Genomic DNA, 20,000 nt, shown 5'->3' on the forward strand with positions numbered 1-20,000 from the left:
AAGAAGAAAAGAGTTGGAAGTATTTTATTCCATCATTTATTTCATTACCTAATGAATCTCAGTTTACATCAGGCGACCCCATAGAGCAGAGGTCATCTTGCGTAATAGCTGAGATGTTGAGAACTTCAGAGGCACTGTGTCTGCACCAGAGGAGGCATACTTCTCCAAATCCAAGAACACATCTCTAATGGAAATCATACTACCGAAGGGGTTGAAGGGGTTGACATCTTTGGGTTGAACTTATGGTCCCATGAACATTGACTGCTACATGTGTAGGAACAAACATATCTGCATCCAATTTCCTCTTTGTGACACAAAACAGGGAGGGTAACTCCTCTGCTCCTCTTTGCTCAACATTATTCACTGTTATGTGTTTTGGCACCACCTGTTAACATGTTTACATTTACTTCCATAAGATGATGGGTCATAAAAGTATGCTATGGTTTAAAAAAATGTTACAGGAAACAGTGGTGTGGCAAGCAGTTATGATTAAAAAAAGCTTGATGTTTTTCATCACACGTATTTTAGGATCTTTTTTATTATTATTCTGACATAACAATGTCACAGAACTTAAATCTTGTGACTCTTTACTTGAAGAAAATGGCAAAACTGTCAACTGACCAACCTTCTTCCCTTTATTACCACTGCTAGTACAACAAACTAGCCTAGCCTTTTCTGAGAGTGTAGTTTATCGTTTGATTCTTGTCACCTGTTTATGTCTTTTCAGGCCTCACACTTTTTGTGGGGATTATGGGCCATATTCCAGGCCAGGCATTCAACTATCAACTTTGACTTTGTACAGTAAGTCTTTGATTATTTACTATCATTTCCTCACTAGCTAATTGTCTTTTACTTGTATTATCTCCCAGACCCTCTATGACTCCCTCTAAAATCCAAATAGGCCTATATGTCAAATGATACATATATCATTTGAACAGCTTTTCCAAGTCTTCAAGGAATAATAATTTGTTTGATGATATTGACCTCCTCTTACTGTAATTGCATTGCTAAACCACACATGCTAATTATTTTTGGAATCTGTAGACTAGTAATTCTATGTTCTTGGTTTCTCTGTTGAAGTTAAATAAAGTGTGTGGCAATATTCCTTCACTGGACAATAGAGACCTGCAGCATACACATTTCCACACAAGAAAAGAGTACTGTATGATGGACTTCCATCCATAACTGAGGAGTTGTGCTTATGTCTCCCTCTTGTCTTTTCAGATATGCTAAGGCCAGATTCCAGCGTTATTTTGAGAAAAAAGAAGAGTATTTTGGGATGTAAACACAAAACACTTTGTGCAATGATGTTACAGTTCTCATTTCGTTTTTTGTACCAGGTTTAACCAGGTCACTATGCATCACACATTTTCATTGTTATAGGCTATCTGAATTTCATTGACTAACCACATTTGCCTACAATCTATTCTTGAAAGTGAAATCTCTCTGTGAATTACTTGGGCTGTCCATATGTAAAGCAGTATAAACTTTATGACATTAGAAACTAATACTTTATGGGGAAAAACATACTGAACTTTTGCATGCACTGCACTTTGGGTGAAGGACTGGAAAAGGCTTACTGTAATCTGAAAGACGTAAAGCCATCTAAACAAAGATAACCTTAACAAACACACAAGTCACTGCTGTTTTTTCAACGGTTATTGAACAAATTTTCATCCGCTTACTCAATGGATTGTGTTGAAACTCACCATGGATCACTGCTACAGAGTGTTAATCGTGCTAAAGGCAGTATTTTATGAGGTCATCACTGCGGGTTGTGTGTTCAAACCTCTTGACAGGCACAGTGCTAACTACTGTATACATTGCCAGTATCAAAGAACTCAATGCCTTTGATGCATTTCTCACACTGTATTTCAGACATGTTTGAAGTGTCTAAATTGGTTTTAATCATATGCTATTGCTTTGAAGTAAAAAAAAATGTTTAAATGAATTTTTTGCCACAAAAAGATATGCCCAGAAGGTTACAAATCTGAATTCTACAGATCATACTTATCAGTTTCAAAAGGACAGAAAAAGTTGCTGATTGAACGTATGAAGAATATCTAGTTAACATCACTTGGATTGCGTGCCAGTCATTCACATTTTTTCTGAAGTTCAAACTCATCTCGTATGTACAGTAACAACTGACTGATGCACAGGTAGTGCAAGCACCACAAAAACACCAGTTTAAGTTCAAATTCCAAAGTCTTTATTTTTCTGATTGTCTTTTGATCTCATTGTTTTAGAGCCTGTAGAGGCTAATAAATACAACAAAATGTTATTATACACTAAATAGCTTCAAATACAATATTTAACACAAATCTGTGTTTTTTGCATGTGTGTCAGTGTGTGCGTGTGTGTGTATGTGTGTGTGTGTGTGTGTGTGTGTTACAGTTGAAAGAGGCTGACTAAACACGCCCCGACAGGCAGCACTGGAGCATTGAAACTCATTCATTCTGTTTTGAAATGAAAATGGTCAATGGTATACAATGAGACAAATTGCCAGAAATTCAAAGAAATTCAAAATTGTGTGCATTTTAGTCACAACCCATGTGTTGTTTTGTAGAGCGTTTTTCACATTAGTCAGAATTTGTTAAAAATACACTTTATATCCAGTGCTTATAACACTTATAATATTAAAACAGTCGCTACAAAGGTTCAATATATATTTTTTGTTTTTACCTGTTTTCAAAGTCAATGACACAATGCCATCTTTGATCTTGAACCAGCATAACAATATTTGGCACAGACGTGAAAAATGTACAAATTCCAAAAAAACAAACAAAAACAAAAAAACAAAAACAAAAAAACAGCCTACAAACACTGCTCTATGAACAAAAACAATGTAAAGAATTTAAAATAACTTACCATTATTCAACTTGAAATAAAAAAACTGCAAACATTAATTTAAAATACCCCCCTCCCTCCCTCCCTCCAAAAAAGTAGAAAATATTAAGACTATGAAAACTATGGCCAGAAGCAAAGTCCTCCATGTCACGGCCTGCCACCCATCACACACATACTGCATGACATTTGGCAGCAAAGTAGCCTGATTAAAATCCAGTCATTTCAGTCCAAATCACTTCAAAACAGATGAAAGGTACGGATGATTATACACATCCTTCTGAATGACCATCACTGATGTTATTTTTGGAGAAGATGCAACCAACGAAAACTCAGGAACTACTGCACTTGCACATAGCCATTTTTCTAAACCGTTCTAATGTTGTAATATTTTAGTTTATGATATGTTTTCCTGCAGTGTTTGGGGGAATATGACAGCACAGCCATCGATATGCTGCCTTCTTTATGCACCACGTATAAATTCCTCTTAAATGGTTGCATTTGGTTTAAGACTTTATATTTCTAAGAATATGGTGTTGACATACTGCAACTGTGTCCCCCTGGCCTCAAGATCTGAACCTCTGATGGGACACCATGACGACACCATGCGGATCACATGATATGACTGTAAGGCATTGCCCTCCTACCATGCAGCCATCACAGAGAAAAAAGAAAACTGGCAACAATCCTGAGAAATTAGGCTGGAATTTCATTAGGCGATTGTGCTGTTCAATGCCGTCACAAATAATAAATCATATCATTTTCTTTCCCCACCATACTGTTCTTGGCACCATAACAAATCTTTAACAATAATAATAATAATAATAATAATAATAATGAAAAACATAATGAAAACAAATGGGATTGAACTGAACGTCAACCTAATATAAGTAACCTAATTTCCCCATCCTCCCCTTGCTTTTTAAATAGTTCATTTCAAAACACATTCACAAGCTGGCACAACATTCCTGAGTGAGCAAAGGAACCCCCATTGCATAACATTAATATTAGAGGTCAATGGGGAGCATGAGTAATTTTTTTAGACTGAAAAAGCAATACTTTTATTATTTTTAAATACTATGATTTAAGTTTCAAGTCCTGACAGTACAAGGTTTTAATAGGCTACGACTTGATTATGAAAAGTGTCCATGAGGCAAAAAAAGAACAAAAAATATATATGTACATGAAAAGGATTAAATAAAATTAAAAACAACCTAACTTCACACATTGAGAAATGTCTTAAGACCAACAAACAGATTAAGACTAATAGCCTCAGATGCATGCAATCTTTAAGAAAAAAAACACAAACAAAAAATACAAGTTTGTTAGCTGAAAAGTGTCGTCTCTTCGCCCTGATTCTGACTTGGGACCAGTCAGAAGTAGGAGCCCCTGAGAGACGATGAGCTTGATAAACTAGTGATGGTCAGAGCCAGAGCAGGAGAGGGCTCAGAGGAGCTGACTAGGTAGCCTCATGCCCTAAGCCCGGGGTGGGCAATTATTTTGACCCAAGGGCCAACTTGGGTATAGAATATTGACAGAAGGGCCAGACGTCGCTGCCAACTTGCCTGTCTCAATGATACAAAATAGTGTATGCTGACAAAACTTGTCAGCTTTGCCGTTCCTGCACATTATAATGAAATGTATTTTCATGTACCTGTGTACCATGATGTTTTAAGTAGCCATTTCAAAAATGTTGAGTGACTATATGAATTTGGATTTTAAAGTTGTCTGTCTTAAAAAGGCTCTGCGGGCCAGATGAGATGGCTCAGCGGGCCGCATGCGGGCCCCGGGCCTGAGTTTGCCCACGTCTAAGCACACACATAGGAGCATTGGAGACTCTGGGTTCCATGAATCCTCCAAGGGTCTGTTTCTCAAACAACTTTTTTCCTACCATAGTATTATGCAAAACCTCTAAAACAAAGCACTCTAGAATCTTTGTTACTATGCAACTTTGCACCGTACTTGTGTACCCCGGAGCGAGGAACTGAATCATGTTTGTGTACATACAGATTTCAAGAGGTGAACATGACAGCCCAGCTGCAGAAAGTAAAAGTCCTGCCACATATTTATTCCAACGAAGCCACTGAAGCATATGACCCTGATAAGCGTAACTCTTAAGCTAAGTGGATAAGCTAAATCATGTAATCAACGGCGTGAAGAGTAGTGGCAAAGCTGAGCAAATACATGGCAGGTCTTTCTTGGCCAGGTGTGTCCTTCACTGATATGTTTTCATGATATATATGATCATCTTCACTTATGGAGATGTGACTGGCTAATCTTGTAGAGGTCTACCTCCCCTCTGGCTCAATAAGTTTGGTCATATTGGTAACTATATTTGGGACGTGTGAATCAGCCCATTTAAGACATACTCCTGAAAACCTGGACCAAGTGTTGACTTGACGCCTAGATGGCGCCACTTAAGACAAACACCAAAGGAGCTAGGTTGCACCAACAACCTTGAGAGCTTTTAGAGGTTGAAGATTTCACCTTTCACCCAAAAAGGATTCTTCCATTCTGAAAGTTTCCCTTTAGATGACAGTTGAAACATCTTCAAGCTGCAAAAAGAGCTCCGGATTAATAGCACATAGCTCCCTTGGCTTGCACAACCTGGATGAATGAGAATCTTCACAGACACCACTGAATTCAATGGCTAGGTGACACAAAGCTTAATGCTTAGATGGTGACTTGTGCTTGACAGGTGAGGTGAGTGTCATTAGGGTAAGAGGGGCACTAGGGGGTGGGGTGCTGGGGAGTGGGACGCTGGCTTTGTCCTCTGTTTCGGTTGGTTGGTGAGAAAATCCCAGAACAGTCTAGGACCAAAATCCAACCCAATCAAGCTCCTCTTCTTATCTCAATTCACTTCCATGCTCTATCCAGGCCCATCTGACCCTTTAAGTGTTGCGCGTTAATGTGGGTTTTTTATGTGTTTGAGGTTGCACACCCAGCCAAGCAAAGCCAAGCTCAGGATCGGATCGAACTTCCAGCATGAATCTCAGTTGGCGGCGACTTGCTCCCGCGTCTCCGTGTCACTGCTGTAGTCTGATTTGGCCTCGTTCTCAAAGTCGTCGTACATGTCCATGTCGTCCTCCCCCCCGTTGATGGTCTCTGCGGCCGCCCCCAGGCTGCTCGGCTCCAGCTTCACCCCGTAGGTGCTCTGGATGACAGGGATAGCCGGGTCGGGGCTGGCCGAGGCGCTGGAGCAGTCCGACGTCATGTGAGGCGGTGGCGGGGTTGGCGGCATGGCGATGTTACCTGGATATAGCGCAGCTGGACTCGAGTTGACAGGCATCTCGTGGGTTTGAGGCCTAGGGAAGAGAAGAGTGAAAAATATGGTGTCAACTAGATCATCAACGTATTTGATGCACATATTATGCTCTGAGGAGGTTGGTATAGAAATGCTACTCTGATATACAGTGCGTATACATTATGACAAGCACAGGAATGCTGCTGCGCACTGTGCAGAGCACCCGTACCATACACATGGGGGACCAGGTTAGAGTCCGGCGGCCGTTTCCCAGCCCTACCCCATCTTTTTCTCCTCACTACTTTCCTGTCACATCTGCACTATCCTGCCATAATAAAAGGTGCGCAAAGCCCAACAAGTACCTGAATACTGTACATCACACCTATATAACCTTACTTTCTTCGTCCTTCTGTCTCTCCTTGTTTCTTACCCCATGTTAAAAAACTGCCTCATCTCCTGTCGTCTTGAGCGCATCATCTGCTTGTATTCGCTGATGCGCAGCTTCTTGCCGTCGATGATGCAGGTCCTCTTGGGCCGCGGCTTGTACTTGTAGTTGGGGTACTTCTCCAGGTGGATCTTGCTGAGGCGAGCCTGCTCCTCATAGTAGGGCTGCTTCTCCTGGTTGGACATGGCTTTCCAGCGAGAGCCTGCAACCACCACAGACAGCCATGTTAACACAATATTTTCTGTACACCGTCATTTCTGGACTATGAGCCGCTACATTATTTGTCATGCTCTGAGCCTTGCAGCTTACAGTAGATGTTCCACAATGCAACTAATATGTTGATTATTACGTGAGGGCAGTAAGCTTCAGAGTTTATGTTTTGTAAATCTCATACAGAGGTACGGTATGACCTAGGATGTATACAGCATGTGATATATACACTGTACTGCTGATAGTAAGACTGATAATTGCTTATAATGGAGGCCTATCATTCATATGCATTGGTAAATGTCATGTACTATATTGGTATGGTCCAGAAGTTTCAAGCAAACATTACCTAACACATTGTCATTATTATTATTATTATTATTCTTATTCTTATTATTATTATTATTTATTCTTGTTTTTTACAACTATAATTATAGGATGTATGCAACAATGGTTTGGCTGTCATGTTTTGTCAGTATAAGAGTATCACAAATATTTCCCTGTTGCGAAACAAAGAGAACCCAAAACCATCCATGATCAACAAATTTGTACAAATGCCAAGCACAACCAGCAACTCTGTGGATCTGCTCTAACAACACCAACGAGTGCAGTTACTGTAAAGACCGGTCAAAAACCTTGTAGCCTACACCCAAGAAAATGAAATGGCTGTCTGTCCATCCATCCAGCCATCCATCCAACCGAGTAGCTCCGCAGGGCCACACAGAACACAAGAACGGGAGAATTCCAGAACTCTGGCCCAGTTGTTTACCGAGGTTTATCTGAAGCCCCTTCTTCAGGAAGCACGGCATGATGAGGCCCATTCCTCACCCGCCTGACACACTAACCTCCTCTCCAGCTGTGTTATTGTAGTGGCCGGTAAAGCACTCAAACATACACGGGGAGCAGGCAAACGCCCCCACCGCCTCAGTTTATCTCAGGCCTGTTAGGAGCTTGTTCTGTTGATTTCTTCTTCTGTGCCCGGTGAGGCCGCAGCACTGTGTGTATTGTGTTCATGAAAACAGTGCTGGATTTGATCCAGTTGGTTAGTCTCGCTCTTTTTACAGAGCGGGGCTGTGTGCGATTTTTTTTTTTTTTTTTTTGCTGGCGTAACTGGAAGGGGCCCCTGATTAAAAAAAAGTGGGGGTACAACAGAAGAATAGCATTTTGGGTCCAATTTATATGGGTAATAAATGAATATCAATAGTGTCCTTAAGGGGCCCAGAGTCAATGCTTGGCTTTTGGAATCATTCTAACACCACCACCCTGCACCGCCTACCACCCCACCTCACCCCACCTCACCCCACCCAACTCTGTCCCTGATAACTGGCCTCAACACTGTTACATTTCTCTGTGGCTTTCCATTCCAGAGTGGCCATGCCCTTGCATACACTCAGAACTCAGGACCCCCCCTTTTTTGCACAGTGCTCTGCTTCTCTGCTTGTCGTTGATGGGACAGTGTGGTGCTTTTTAGTCCAGGGCTGCCACCTAAAGCTCCAACTCACCCCCCCAACCAACTCTCTAGCTCTCCAACGGTGGGGGGGTGTTGTGAATGAAAAGTCTGTTTCTGGAAGCTATTAACAGAGAGCTTTTAACCTGCACGCATCCATCACTGCTGCCATGGCGCGGCACAGCAGTGGGTCTGTACATGAAGGCAGGGGCCGAGGCCTCCCGGCTGGAGGCCCGACATCGCCACTCACTTAGGACAGAGCAAACACCGCCCTGGCTTTCATGTCTTCCGGCCCCTGCTTGCACACTCGCTCGCACTGGCACTCGCACACGCACACGCACACACACACATGCACACACATGTATGAAAGTGCACGCACACACTCACAAAGACATATACACACATAGAGACATACACATATGCTGACAAACTCTCTCTCTCTCTCTCTCTCTCTCTCTCTCTCTCTCTCTCTGTCTGTGTCTCACACACACACACACACACACACACACACACACACACACACACACACACACACACACACACACACACACACACACACACACACACACACACACACACACACACACACACACACACAGACCACCTTCCCTGAACTCAAATAATAAAAAAACACCTGACTTTGAGTGGGCCTGGAAAGCTACAAGCAATTCCACACTGTTGCTATTGCTCCACGGTCATTATTCACCAGCGCCAAGACCAAAAAGGACACGCACCGAAAGAAGACTGATTTTCACTTCCATAAATACAGCAAACGTATAAAATTCTTAACCCAATTCCAATTTCTATTCCATTGTCTGTCGAAGACTTGACAAATAAAGCTCATCTCATATCGTCTCATGCAGTAGTATATTCCTGGATTTGCCACTATGCACAGTAAAAGGTTCATTTGTGGGTATTCCTCTTGAGAAATGCCTGTCTTGTATTTACCTCAGCAGGACACAAGAGGGTGTAAAGAATGTATCTGTGTCGCCTCGTCACACAGCCAACTCTATGCCTGCAAGCTGCCATTTACTGTAGCTGCCAAATTGCCTACTTGTTTACTATAATAGATGGTGCTCTTCAGTATTGTGCATTGCTTGAGGGGTAATGAGGGGATATACACATCTTTACATATTCCTAATCTTAGGATTTGAACAATTTCCAATCACAATCATTTGAATCAAAATAATTAAAGCGATACATTTCCAAATGTATAGCAGCATATTCGTGAGACTCTTGTCTTTGCCTTTGTGTGTGTGTGTGTGTGTGTGTGTGTGTGTGTGTGTGTGTGTGTGTGTGTGTGTGTGTGTGTGTGTGTGTGTGTGTGTGTGTGTGTGTGTGTGTGTGTGTGTGTGTGTGTGCGCGCGCGTGTACGTGTGTGTGTGTGTGTGTGGTCGTGGTTCGAGTTCCAAGTTGGGCTGAGTCCCGAACGCCTTTCCCTTCCAAAATCCAACATGTCTGTCTGCCTGATGGAGACAGTGGCGTCTCGCTCTCTTGCTGCACTTACCCAGGATCTTGCTGATGTTGGAGTTGTGCATGTCAGGGAAGGCCTGGAGGATCTTGCGCCTCTCGTCCTTGGCCCAGACCATGAAGGCGTTCATGGGCCGCTTGATGTGGGGCTCGTTGCTGTGCCTCCCACGGGCCTCGCGGAACACCCGCGCCTCCACCGTCCCAGCGCCCCCTGCCGGGCACAAGTAAAAAAAAAACAATTTAGCTGTTTGGTTACCTTGGTTACTTTCAAAACAGAAACTAAGGGATACGATTTGCCTGACTCAATGAAGAGTCTGTCAAGCTTAATTTGGATAGCCCAATTAGATGGTATTGTAGGTTAGATACAACCTTGATTGTTTATAAAACTATGTGTTGAAATGAAAGGTTGAGTTTGATTGATTGTTGGGCAGTGAATAATCAAATAGTCAACAGAATTAAACAGAATATCAACAAACCACTTGCAAAGACTGTGTGGTTAGACTATCCAGGTTAAGTGGCAATATATAATCTTTCATAGAAAAGTGTGGTTAGCTGTGAGGGAAAATGGTTGTTAGTTTCACATTGATTGACTACTCCATATATAGTAGATTATTACCACAAAAAGGTGCAAAAACTACTTAAAAGTTAAGGCCACATTTTTACATTCATAACAGGTGGTTGTTTTGTGTGTGTGTGTGTGTGTGTGTGTGTGTGTGTGTGTGTGTGTGTGTGTGTGTGTGTGTGTGTGTGTGTGTGTGTGTGTGTGTGTGTGTGTGTGTGTGTGTGTGTGTGTGTGTGTTTTATGTGTGTGTGTGTGTGTTTGTGTGTGAGTGCTGAGAGAAAGCGATGGGGGGAACAGTAACTAGGCTGGGGACTCCTTCTCTCCTCTCTGCTCCTCAGTGACGGATAAACAGCCAATCATCAGCACACACACAGAGGCACAGGACAGGGAGAGAGGAGAGAGGAGAGAAGGAGAGAGGGAGAGAGGGAGAGAGGGAGAGAGGGAGAGAGGACACAGACAGAGGGGGAGAAGAGAGACAGACAGGCGGAGGCAGAGAAAGGGGCCAAGTCAGGGGAGAGAGAGACCGCGCCAGAAAAAGGGGTGACTCAAACGAAGGCACCGGCAGAGAGAGAGAGAGAGAGAGAGAGCGAGATAGAGAGAGAGAGAGAAAGAAAGAGAAAGAGAGAGGTGGACGGAGGTTGGGGGGGGGGGGGGTGGTTGGGCGGCGGGGTTGCTCAGAGACAGAGGCCGAGGCAGATACATATCTGTGTCTGCGCCCTCCTTGTTTACGGGTCCTATTTCAAACTAAGGCATGATGGATACGGCGGGCCCCTGTAAACACCAGTGTTTATGGGAAACAGGTGCTTGAGGTGCTGGGGAAGAATGTTAAGTCTGTTTGTTTTTGGGGCTAGCTGCTGATGCATTCTGTTTTGGCACAATGTAAATTGTCTGGGATGAAGACCGCTGGGGGATTTTTCTTCTTTTTTTTTGCTCAAGTTACATTGATGCTAAATGAGTCAGTATGATAACGAGTGGAAGCATCTGAGATGTTTAGAGCTACCTTTCTCTAGTGAGCCTTTAACAAAGTCAAGCAAATACCGAAAAGCAAAGATCAGGTCATTTGAAGGGGCTACTGTATTGGAGATTAAATACAGCCCAGACGTAAATCTAAATTGAGGAACTGTATTTGCAATGTGGATATCGTCAATAACAATAACAGAATATTTGAACTTCAATACTAGTTTTGCCTTACAGCGGGCAACTTATTTCATAGAGTTTTGATGCTGATTGCAGTGCAAGCTTTGGCCATAAATAATCCTTCATACAGCTTCAGCACCTTTACACGACATAAACAACATGTAACAATGTCGCCTTGATACAGAGTTAAAAAAAATGATGCAGTGTTAATTTAACACTCAGACCAGGGATGTCAAACTCAGGCCCCGGGACCAAATCTGGCCCATAGACTCCTTTTTATTAGACTGTCAAGATCATTTCAAATGTGTATTACAGGTGGTGCACATACACCATTAATATACAGCGTAAAAAGATTTGAACATGAAATTCGGTGTCACTAGAATACGAGTGGGCAAAGGCTAGGGAAACAGCTCACACTCATATGCAACAGAATGCAGTGCAGGCACATTTGAACTATGATGGGAATCTGTTGGTGAAATTTACATATGAGTTTGTATGTATGCACAATTGGAGTTCTTTAAAACAAAACAATTGATTCGGCTCAACTTTGTCCCAGATTTAGAATTTCACAATGTGTCAATTTGAGTTTGACACCCCTGACTTAGACAGTGCTCCTCTGGGACCAAATACACTCTAGATGATGTTAAACTGACCCTCTATGTGTAGAAGTAACACTGCAAAATGTGCTGTGTAATAAAGAGCAGGAAGGACTCACCCTCCAGGTCCTCGGGTCTGGTGAGGTCGATGACTCTGTGTCCCATCTTCATCTCCTCCCCCAGTTTACCCAGATGTTGACCCAAGCTCTCAAAGTGGGCACGCGCCTGCAAGACAGGGAGCCAGAAGTCAGCCACAACTCAACCAGAACAGGACAGTGAAAATGCATTTGAGCTGTTTTACGTACACAGTAAATAATTTTGCAGTCATAATTCAACTCTTCCCGTACCGAGCCGTATTCAAAACCCTTTGATAGTTTGTCTTACAGTATTCTGTAAATGTTGAATCAACCGTGACACACATGTACTGAACAGAGATTGCTTTGTCATCTGCTAAAATGTGGGGGAATTCTTAGAGATCCATTTGTGTCAGTGAGTGTTGGTGAGTATTTTTACTGGGGTTTTTTAACCTTAAGTGGATCAACAACATATTTATTTTGCTGTCTGCTTGGGATGCATCAGTGACCACAAGCAAATGATAGCCCAAAATGACTGACTCTGACTAAGAGGCAATTTTGTTGACTGTGGATGAGTGGGTTTATCAGATACGTCAATAAAGACACACCGCACTGACCATTTCCTATAAGAGAAAAATACAGATACAAAAACAACTACTGCCAGTTTAGTCTTTATTTCACACACATGCCTAAAATATTTGGTAACAGTTTATTTTATGGTTCTTTTTTAGTGTATCTAAAAGTACCAAACAAGTGACATTGCATACATACACTGCACATGTAATAAGAACCCTAACCCTATGGTGCTGTAATGTTCTGAATTGAATGTTATGTTTTGATACACACTTTGTTACACTGTATCTAATCAATGCCACAGGGACAGTTAAAGTGCAACACAATACTTTTTGCCTTCATTTCAAAAAGTAAAACATGAAAACCGACTGTAATATGTCTTCAGACTTTTAAAACCTCTACAAAGCACAAGTAACACAGAAAAATGCAAAATAATAACAATATGCGGTTTATGGTGATACAATGTTTTAAAACGTATGAATAATAACACTGCTATTAATGGGAAAGACATGAAAGACCAGAGATACAAAACCAAGACGGCAGGATGGAAGGAACACAGTAGAGAGAGAGAGAGAGAGAGAGAGAGAGAGAGAGAGAGAGAGAGAGAGAGAGAGCAGGGAGAGAGAGAGAGCAGGGAGATAGCAGAGAGAGGAAAGTGAGTGGCGTTTGGTTGTGCAGCGGGCCCTTGTTTTACTCCTCTGCTCTGCTCTGGCGGCTGCTCTGCTCTGCTCTGCTCTGCTCTCCCAGTAAGCAGCCACTGCCTCTGATTAGCCCAGCGGAGTGGAGTGGAGCGCCTGATGCCTCAAACGAGTTCAGCATGTACTCCACCAAGCCACAACTAAAATTATAAACGGCACACTCCAAGCTGCAGTGGAAAAAAACAGCGGCCAACAAAAAAAGGTATACTCCCTGCCCTCCCTGTCGTTCTCTCTTTTTCTCAATTTCTTTTTCTCTCTTCCCTTGTATTTTCTTTTTGTTTCTCTCTATCTCTTTCATTTAAAAAAAAATCTCTAACCACCATCTCCATCTCACTGTCTTTTCCTCTTTCCTCGATCTTGCTACCTCTCTTTTCCTCCCTGCTTCTCTCTTTCCCCCTTCTCAATTTCTCTTCCGCTCACACTCCCTCTCAGCCCCTCCCTCTCCTTCTCTCTCTCTCCCTCCCTCCCTCTCTCTCTCTCTCTCTCTCTCTCTCTCTCTCTCTCTCTCTCTCTCTCTCTCTCTATGATTTGGTGGCAAGAGGAATTTTGTTTGACAGGGCAATGGTTGCAGTGTGAAGTCATTGGCGTGGTAGCCGCTGGCAGGGCCCATGGAACCTGCAGACGTTTTTATTGAGGGCCCATGTCAGCGCTGCAGAGCAGGCTTTAATCAGCCTGACCACAGAGCAGGGCCCAGCGTGCGCCTCAGGGCCCTCCGCACACACACACACAAGGGCGCGTACACACACACACACACACACACACACACACACACACACACACACACACACACACACACACACACACACACACACACACACACACACACACACAGGCACACACAGGCACACACAAACGCACACATGCAGGCACGCAAGGGCACACACACACACACACACACAGACGCACGCACGCACGCCGCACACACACACACACAAACACACACACACACACACACACACACACACACACACACACACACACACACACACACACACACACACACACACACACACACACACACACACACACACACACACACACACACTGAGTCACAAATACATTCACATGTGTGAATGAAAGTGCAATGCATATACACATGGCCACACATCCAGAGAAACGCCCATGTGCATGCAAGCACAACCACGCACACACATGCACGCAGACGCACAGATGCATGCACGTACACACAATAAGAGGTATCCACTGCAGACAAAACCTCACATTATTTGTGGAACAGACACAAGCGTGCATGCACTGCACTCGCACGCACACACACAAGGGTCTCAATAATATGCCCGGTAAGCATGACGTGAGGGCCCACTGTCAGTGTTTATGGGTGGTTTTTTTTAGCATTCTTCTCATCATTTACAACACTAAAGCTTGGCTGAAAATCCTGACCTTATATCTTGGCCAGGGTTGAGGAGGTTTCTTAGAAGCCACCCATAACAAAGCTTCTCTATTAGCTATTTTAAGTTCTTCAAGGCAGCTAAAGATACTGTTGGGAGACACCAAGGTTAGGGTTGGGCCTAGCCACTGCTTGCTGATCCCTTTTTCCTTGTTGTCAACCAAAACCCATGTTTTTTTCCCTTCTACATGCCTAAAAACAAAATTCAAATAAAAATAAAAAATATCTGTGCTCTGAATTATGGTGCAAAAACCTCATGGCTATGTGAGCCACAATGGGCATTATGTGTTTACACAATGTTTCTCGTCGTTAGATGGTGAAAAATGACCTCGGTTGGCACGGCCTATGAAGCCACAGTGAAATGGCCAAAACTGTGACAGTGTGGTGGAAATGGTAACCAAAGCGTCCTTATTTACAGCATGTCTTTCTGTGTCCATGTGTTACGACAAAAATGGAGCACGGATATTATATATGGACAGAGCATATGTGCCTGCTGGCTATGTGTTGTAATCTCTGGAGGGGAAAAAGAAAATCACAATTGTACTATAGCTAATTCGGATGTCTTTCAGGTGCCACATTTGTTTATACTTATCAATCAAACACTAAGGAGTGCACATCTTAATTAAATGTTTTACCAGTTATTCAGTTTAAATAATTATTGTTCAATTTGAAACATCTACTTGTTATTTATTCAGACATGATACAGTATGCACACTTAATAACGGCGACACTGGCATTGGAAGTGGGGTAGGGGTTGTAAAATAGTGTGGATACTAAGTGACCACTTCAGTGAGTTTTAATGGCATTCAATAATAGACATCACATGCTATAAAGCACACATCAATAAAAGCAGCTTTACTGGGCTTTCCCACAAGCGTGTTGGTTGCGTCCGTCCGTCCACAGTGTTAAGTTTCTGGCCAGCAGCTCCAGTGATGATTACCCCTCTCCTTAATAGGATGCCCAATATGCTGACTCATGTGCTGCCAGCGCCTCATAAACACTAATATACTACCACAGCAGACTGATTTACATCTACGCTGCATGGAACTACCCTAGCTACTGGTTTCAAAACAAATGTCTTGCCTCTGTGAGGACAGTGAGTCTTTGTTCTGGATACACATACACATGTGCGTACGTACTGCACATACATACATACAGTACATACATACAGTACATACATACAGTATATACATACGTACACACACACGTACGTACATATGTACATACATACATACATACATACATACATACATACATACGTACACACATACATACATACATACATACATACATACATACGTACACACATACATACACACATACATACATGCATACATACATACACAGATACATGCTCTTTACAAGTTGAGTCATCAAGTCTAAGTTGTCAAACGTAAAGCCCTTTACTTAAGCCGGGACTGATAAACCGTAAACAGACAATTTCCCCATTGTATCCTTGGTTGTCTAATAGGCCGCCAATTGGCCAATAAACTCTAGCCAATAAAACCTTCAGGAAAGAAAAAAAACTAGCAGATGTAATGACTTAAAAAGTTTCAATTACAACCTTCCCTTTCATTCTGAAAGGAAGGCAAACCCAAAATGTCACGATGGTCACAGCAGCAGCACAGCAGTGGTGAGCGAGGGAACAGAAGAAGAAGAAAAGTAAATCATGGTGACACAATATCAGCCGCAGGGCCCCGTGACGTGACGGACGGGGCCAAGAAGAAGGGCCACCAGAGCACACAAACGCAGCCATGGCACCACAGAGGCTATTCCTGCCTCAGCCTTTTGGCACCGGGCACCCGTGGTCACCCGCCCGACCGCCCGGGCACACACAGGGAACCTGACAGGGGAGTGATGAGGGGGTCAGTTGTGCCGGGCCCAGAGAAAAGGGGGGTAGAGAATTGGGTCCTCATTAGACTGTATGTACTGTAGGGGGACCTTTCATATGAATTTGTCCGAGGCCCAGTCAAAGCTGTCAGCTGGCCTCGCACACGCTCTCACACACACACGAGTGGGACGGGACGGGACGGGGGTAAAGTGATACCCTACAATGCCACTTGCTGGCTCAGGCGGTTGCTGGTGCCAGTCGGCGGTAGGCAATAGGCAGCAGCATCTGTGTTTGGGGAGGGAATCATTGTGATGAAGCAGGCGAGGCAAGAAAGCGAAGCCAGCGAGCCCAGGCTGTAGGAGCCTCAGCCCAAGTCAGTGCGGCAGTATTCACGCTGAAGCAGAGAGAGAGAGAGAGAGAGAGAGAGAGAGAGAGAGAGAGAGAGAGAGAGAGAGAGAGAGAGAGAGAGAGAGAGAGAGAGAGGCAAGCCCAAGCTGGTAATTTACTAGACAGCAGCAGGAAAAGGAGCAGAAAATTACTTCCAGGAGCCTCCGCCATCAGGCTCTGTAAAAGACCAGTCTTACTATAATACAGCACCCACACAGGCACAAGCTCTATGAACTGCCCGCATTATACTCGCACACACAATTGTCTGTGAAACACCAGTTTTACCCTAACACAAAGACACACACATGCACGCACACACAGACACACATGTATATCTTTCTCTGTCTGTCTCTGTCACACACACACACACACACACACACACACACACACACACACACACACACACACACACACACACACACACACACACACACACACACACACACACACACACACACACACACTCGCACACACATACTGTCAATAGAATCAGAGGACTGTTAGAAAAACAGAGCAAAGGTACTGTGAATTTTGAATCAAGGGGAGGCGTAAAATGAGCACATTTCCGAAATGGTGGACTTTTCCTTTAAAAGTAGTCAATGTGCCTTTTCTGCAAAAGATACTCCATCATGCACATTTACAGATGAGGAGTATTTGTGGTTTCCAGGCCTCATCCTACATCCTACCACATTTCCAAAAAAAAGATTCTGGCAAGGGCATGTAAGCTACAGCATTATAAGCACAAATGATACATAATCTTATTTAAAGATTTTCTTTCCATTTCTATTTCAAATGAAATCATCCAGTCTTCAGAAAGATTTCATGAGATGTTTAGTATGCTGCATGTCCTTCATCATGTCAACATATTCCAGGGATTTCACTGGGATGTATTTTGGAAACAAAAGATCATTCCACTGCCAAGTCTTTGTATGTCCAAGAATAGCCGTCTGGACAGTGGAATACCCCCTTCTGAACAACTCCACTAGACCAGGACTCCACTTCACACCCTAACAGTGAGGTAATACTTCAGAACCAGCCGTGAAAAAAAATAAATACACAGTCTGTCACGTTCGGCAGAGAACAATTTTTTTTATTAGGGACCTGGCACTGTAAACCAGCCATGCGTTGGAGACGAGGGTTTGTACCATCATCATGAAGACTATAACAATGTGGCTTCCTGCCCTAGTGTTACACTGGGGCAGCTACCTCAACCTGACATTTGGAGGTTATTTATATGGTCTTGTACTGTATGTACAGTCTGATCCAGTTACGGGAGCGCTTTCGTGATCTATAAATATATATTGTTTCATATTGCAGCTGCCAATATCATTTAGGCCTGAAGTGACACATGCATCAATGTGACACTGGGACTTTTCAAATAAAGTTTGGGCCGCTGCTTTTCACCGATCTACTGTAGAGTGATCATTGGGCCAAAACATTGGAGCTGGTTAAGACCTTCCCTCGCTCTGCTTACCATTATGTGTTGTTCTGTTGAATGGAACTCCGTGGATTGTGTCCATAGTGAGACCAAATACTTTATTGATACTAAAATTATATTTAAACTGGGCATGACAATGGAATCTACATATTCAGTTTTATTCTGTCCTGTTATATTCTGTTCTGTATTCACTTTTGGATTGATGCCATACTTTGCAATGCAGGCAAAGAGTGAACAATAAGAATAACTCAATGTAGGTTTGGCAGTCTATTCTATTCTATTCTATTCTATTCTATTCTATTCTATTCTATTTTGTATTGCATTTTTTTGTACTGTCTTCAATTGCCTTGCATTGCCTTGCATTCTCTTCTACTTTTATAATGAATACTACGGTAGTACAGTTCAGTACTCTTCAGGTCCTCCATGAGAGGTGATTGTTATATGGGTTACAGGAAGACCTCTTTTGGTCAATCAGCTTCCTCTGTTAGTTGTCCCTGTCAATTGAAAAATTGAGCGCAATTCCTGTCCATATCAGGAAAAGTACAAACTTAAAACAATTTAAAGTATCACTAAAGGCATGGTTAAAAACTAACCAAAGATGTGATCACTCATTAATCAATATGCTTTATTACAATAAGCATTACCATATGGTATGTGTATCTTTTTAAGTGTATTGCTTTTTATGTGACAATGTGATAGTGCAAGGGTTCCCAAACTTTACCATGGCAATCCCCCCCACATACCGGTATATTGCAGCCAAGGCCCACCTTACATGGGTCATGCCACACTATTTTTCTTTGCATCCCTTTTCACAATCACAGTCTAGGTCTGTTAGTCAGTGCCCCACTGGAATATATAGCTTAAATAATAACTTGACAACAATAGAAGTAATGTTCAGAGATGCAGTTCTTAACTAATGGGAATATTGTTAAGGTTATTTATTTAAATTTATTTTGGTGTACCTTTTACTGCACAACATTAGGCCTAACTCTCAGTACCCAGAGCCAAAACAGGTGCGGCTAACTAAGGGAGGCATGGAACACTGAAGAGCAACTGTACATTTTTTGAATTTTAGAACTCTGCTGTAGAATACTCAATGACAACCAGCTTGCTGTGAGGACTAATTAGTTAGCTGCTGGGCCTAGTGAGTCAACCAGAACAGGTGTTGCCAATTAAGGGTTCTGACAGTTACTCTTCAGTGTTCATTAGCTAAGTTAGATTATGTTATTTTTACTACAACTAATTTACATGGGTTCTCAATTTTTGTTTTCCCCTGGCTGCACACAACTCAACCTCTGATTGTTGGAAACCGCTGTCGGTCAAAAAATTAGCTCAGGAGGTTGGCTGCCAGTGTCTTGCCCCTCCTCACAATACTGTTTTATAAACGGAAAAAAAACATTTATGCTTTGGCCCAAAAGGAAAGCCCACTTTTAGCATTTTCTACAAGAATGCCGTCTAGTTTAAATAAAAATTTCCTGCCAACCTGCCACGACCCCCATAGCACCCCTTCGCAGCACCCAATTTGAAAACCACTGTGATAGTGTATGTTTTCATGTCTTGATTTACTGTATATTTTAGAATGATGTTGCTGCTGTAGTGTAGTGTAACTGTAGTGGCAACAGTAGGACACAATTGTCTATGT

The 20,000-nt window shown here is 42.8% G+C and overlaps 2 protein-coding genes across 7 annotated transcripts in view; one reads left to right on the forward strand and one right to left on the reverse strand.

The window, feature by feature from the left end:
* The window catches only part of zgc:113516 (uncharacterized protein LOC541449 homolog), a 20,227-nt gene extending 17,906 nt beyond the window's left edge, over positions 1-2,321 (forward strand). The window contains exons 7-8 of the mRNA XM_063196530.1: positions 728-801; positions 1,225-2,321. Of these exons, the coding sequence (XP_063052600.1) occupies positions 728-801; positions 1,225-1,285 (135 nt within the window). The 3' untranslated portion in view covers positions 1,286-2,321. The remainder of the gene's footprint in view (positions 1-727; positions 802-1,224) is intronic.
* A 592-nt stretch (positions 2,322-2,913) lies between these two features.
* The window catches only part of LOC134447179 (transcription factor Sox-6-like), an 85,652-nt gene continuing 68,565 nt past the window's right edge, over positions 2,914-20,000 (reverse strand). For all 6 annotated transcript variants that reach the window (XM_063196521.1, XM_063196526.1, XM_063196520.1 and 3 more), the window contains 4 exons: positions 12,072-12,177; positions 9,695-9,868; positions 6,519-6,735; positions 2,914-6,149 (listed from right to left, as the gene is read on the reverse strand). In XM_063196521.1, coding sequence (XP_063052591.1) covers positions 5,837-6,149; positions 6,519-6,735; positions 9,695-9,868; positions 12,072-12,177 — 810 coding nt within the window. In that variant the 3' untranslated portion in view covers positions 2,914-5,836. The remainder of the gene's footprint in view (positions 6,150-6,518; positions 6,736-9,694; positions 9,869-12,071; positions 12,178-20,000) is intronic.

Source organism: Engraulis encrasicolus, chromosome 4, assembly GCF_034702125.1.
Source record: "Engraulis encrasicolus isolate BLACKSEA-1 chromosome 4, IST_EnEncr_1.0, whole genome shotgun sequence".
In the NCBI taxonomy this organism is placed as follows: domain Eukaryota; kingdom Metazoa; phylum Chordata; class Actinopteri; order Clupeiformes; family Engraulidae; genus Engraulis; species Engraulis encrasicolus.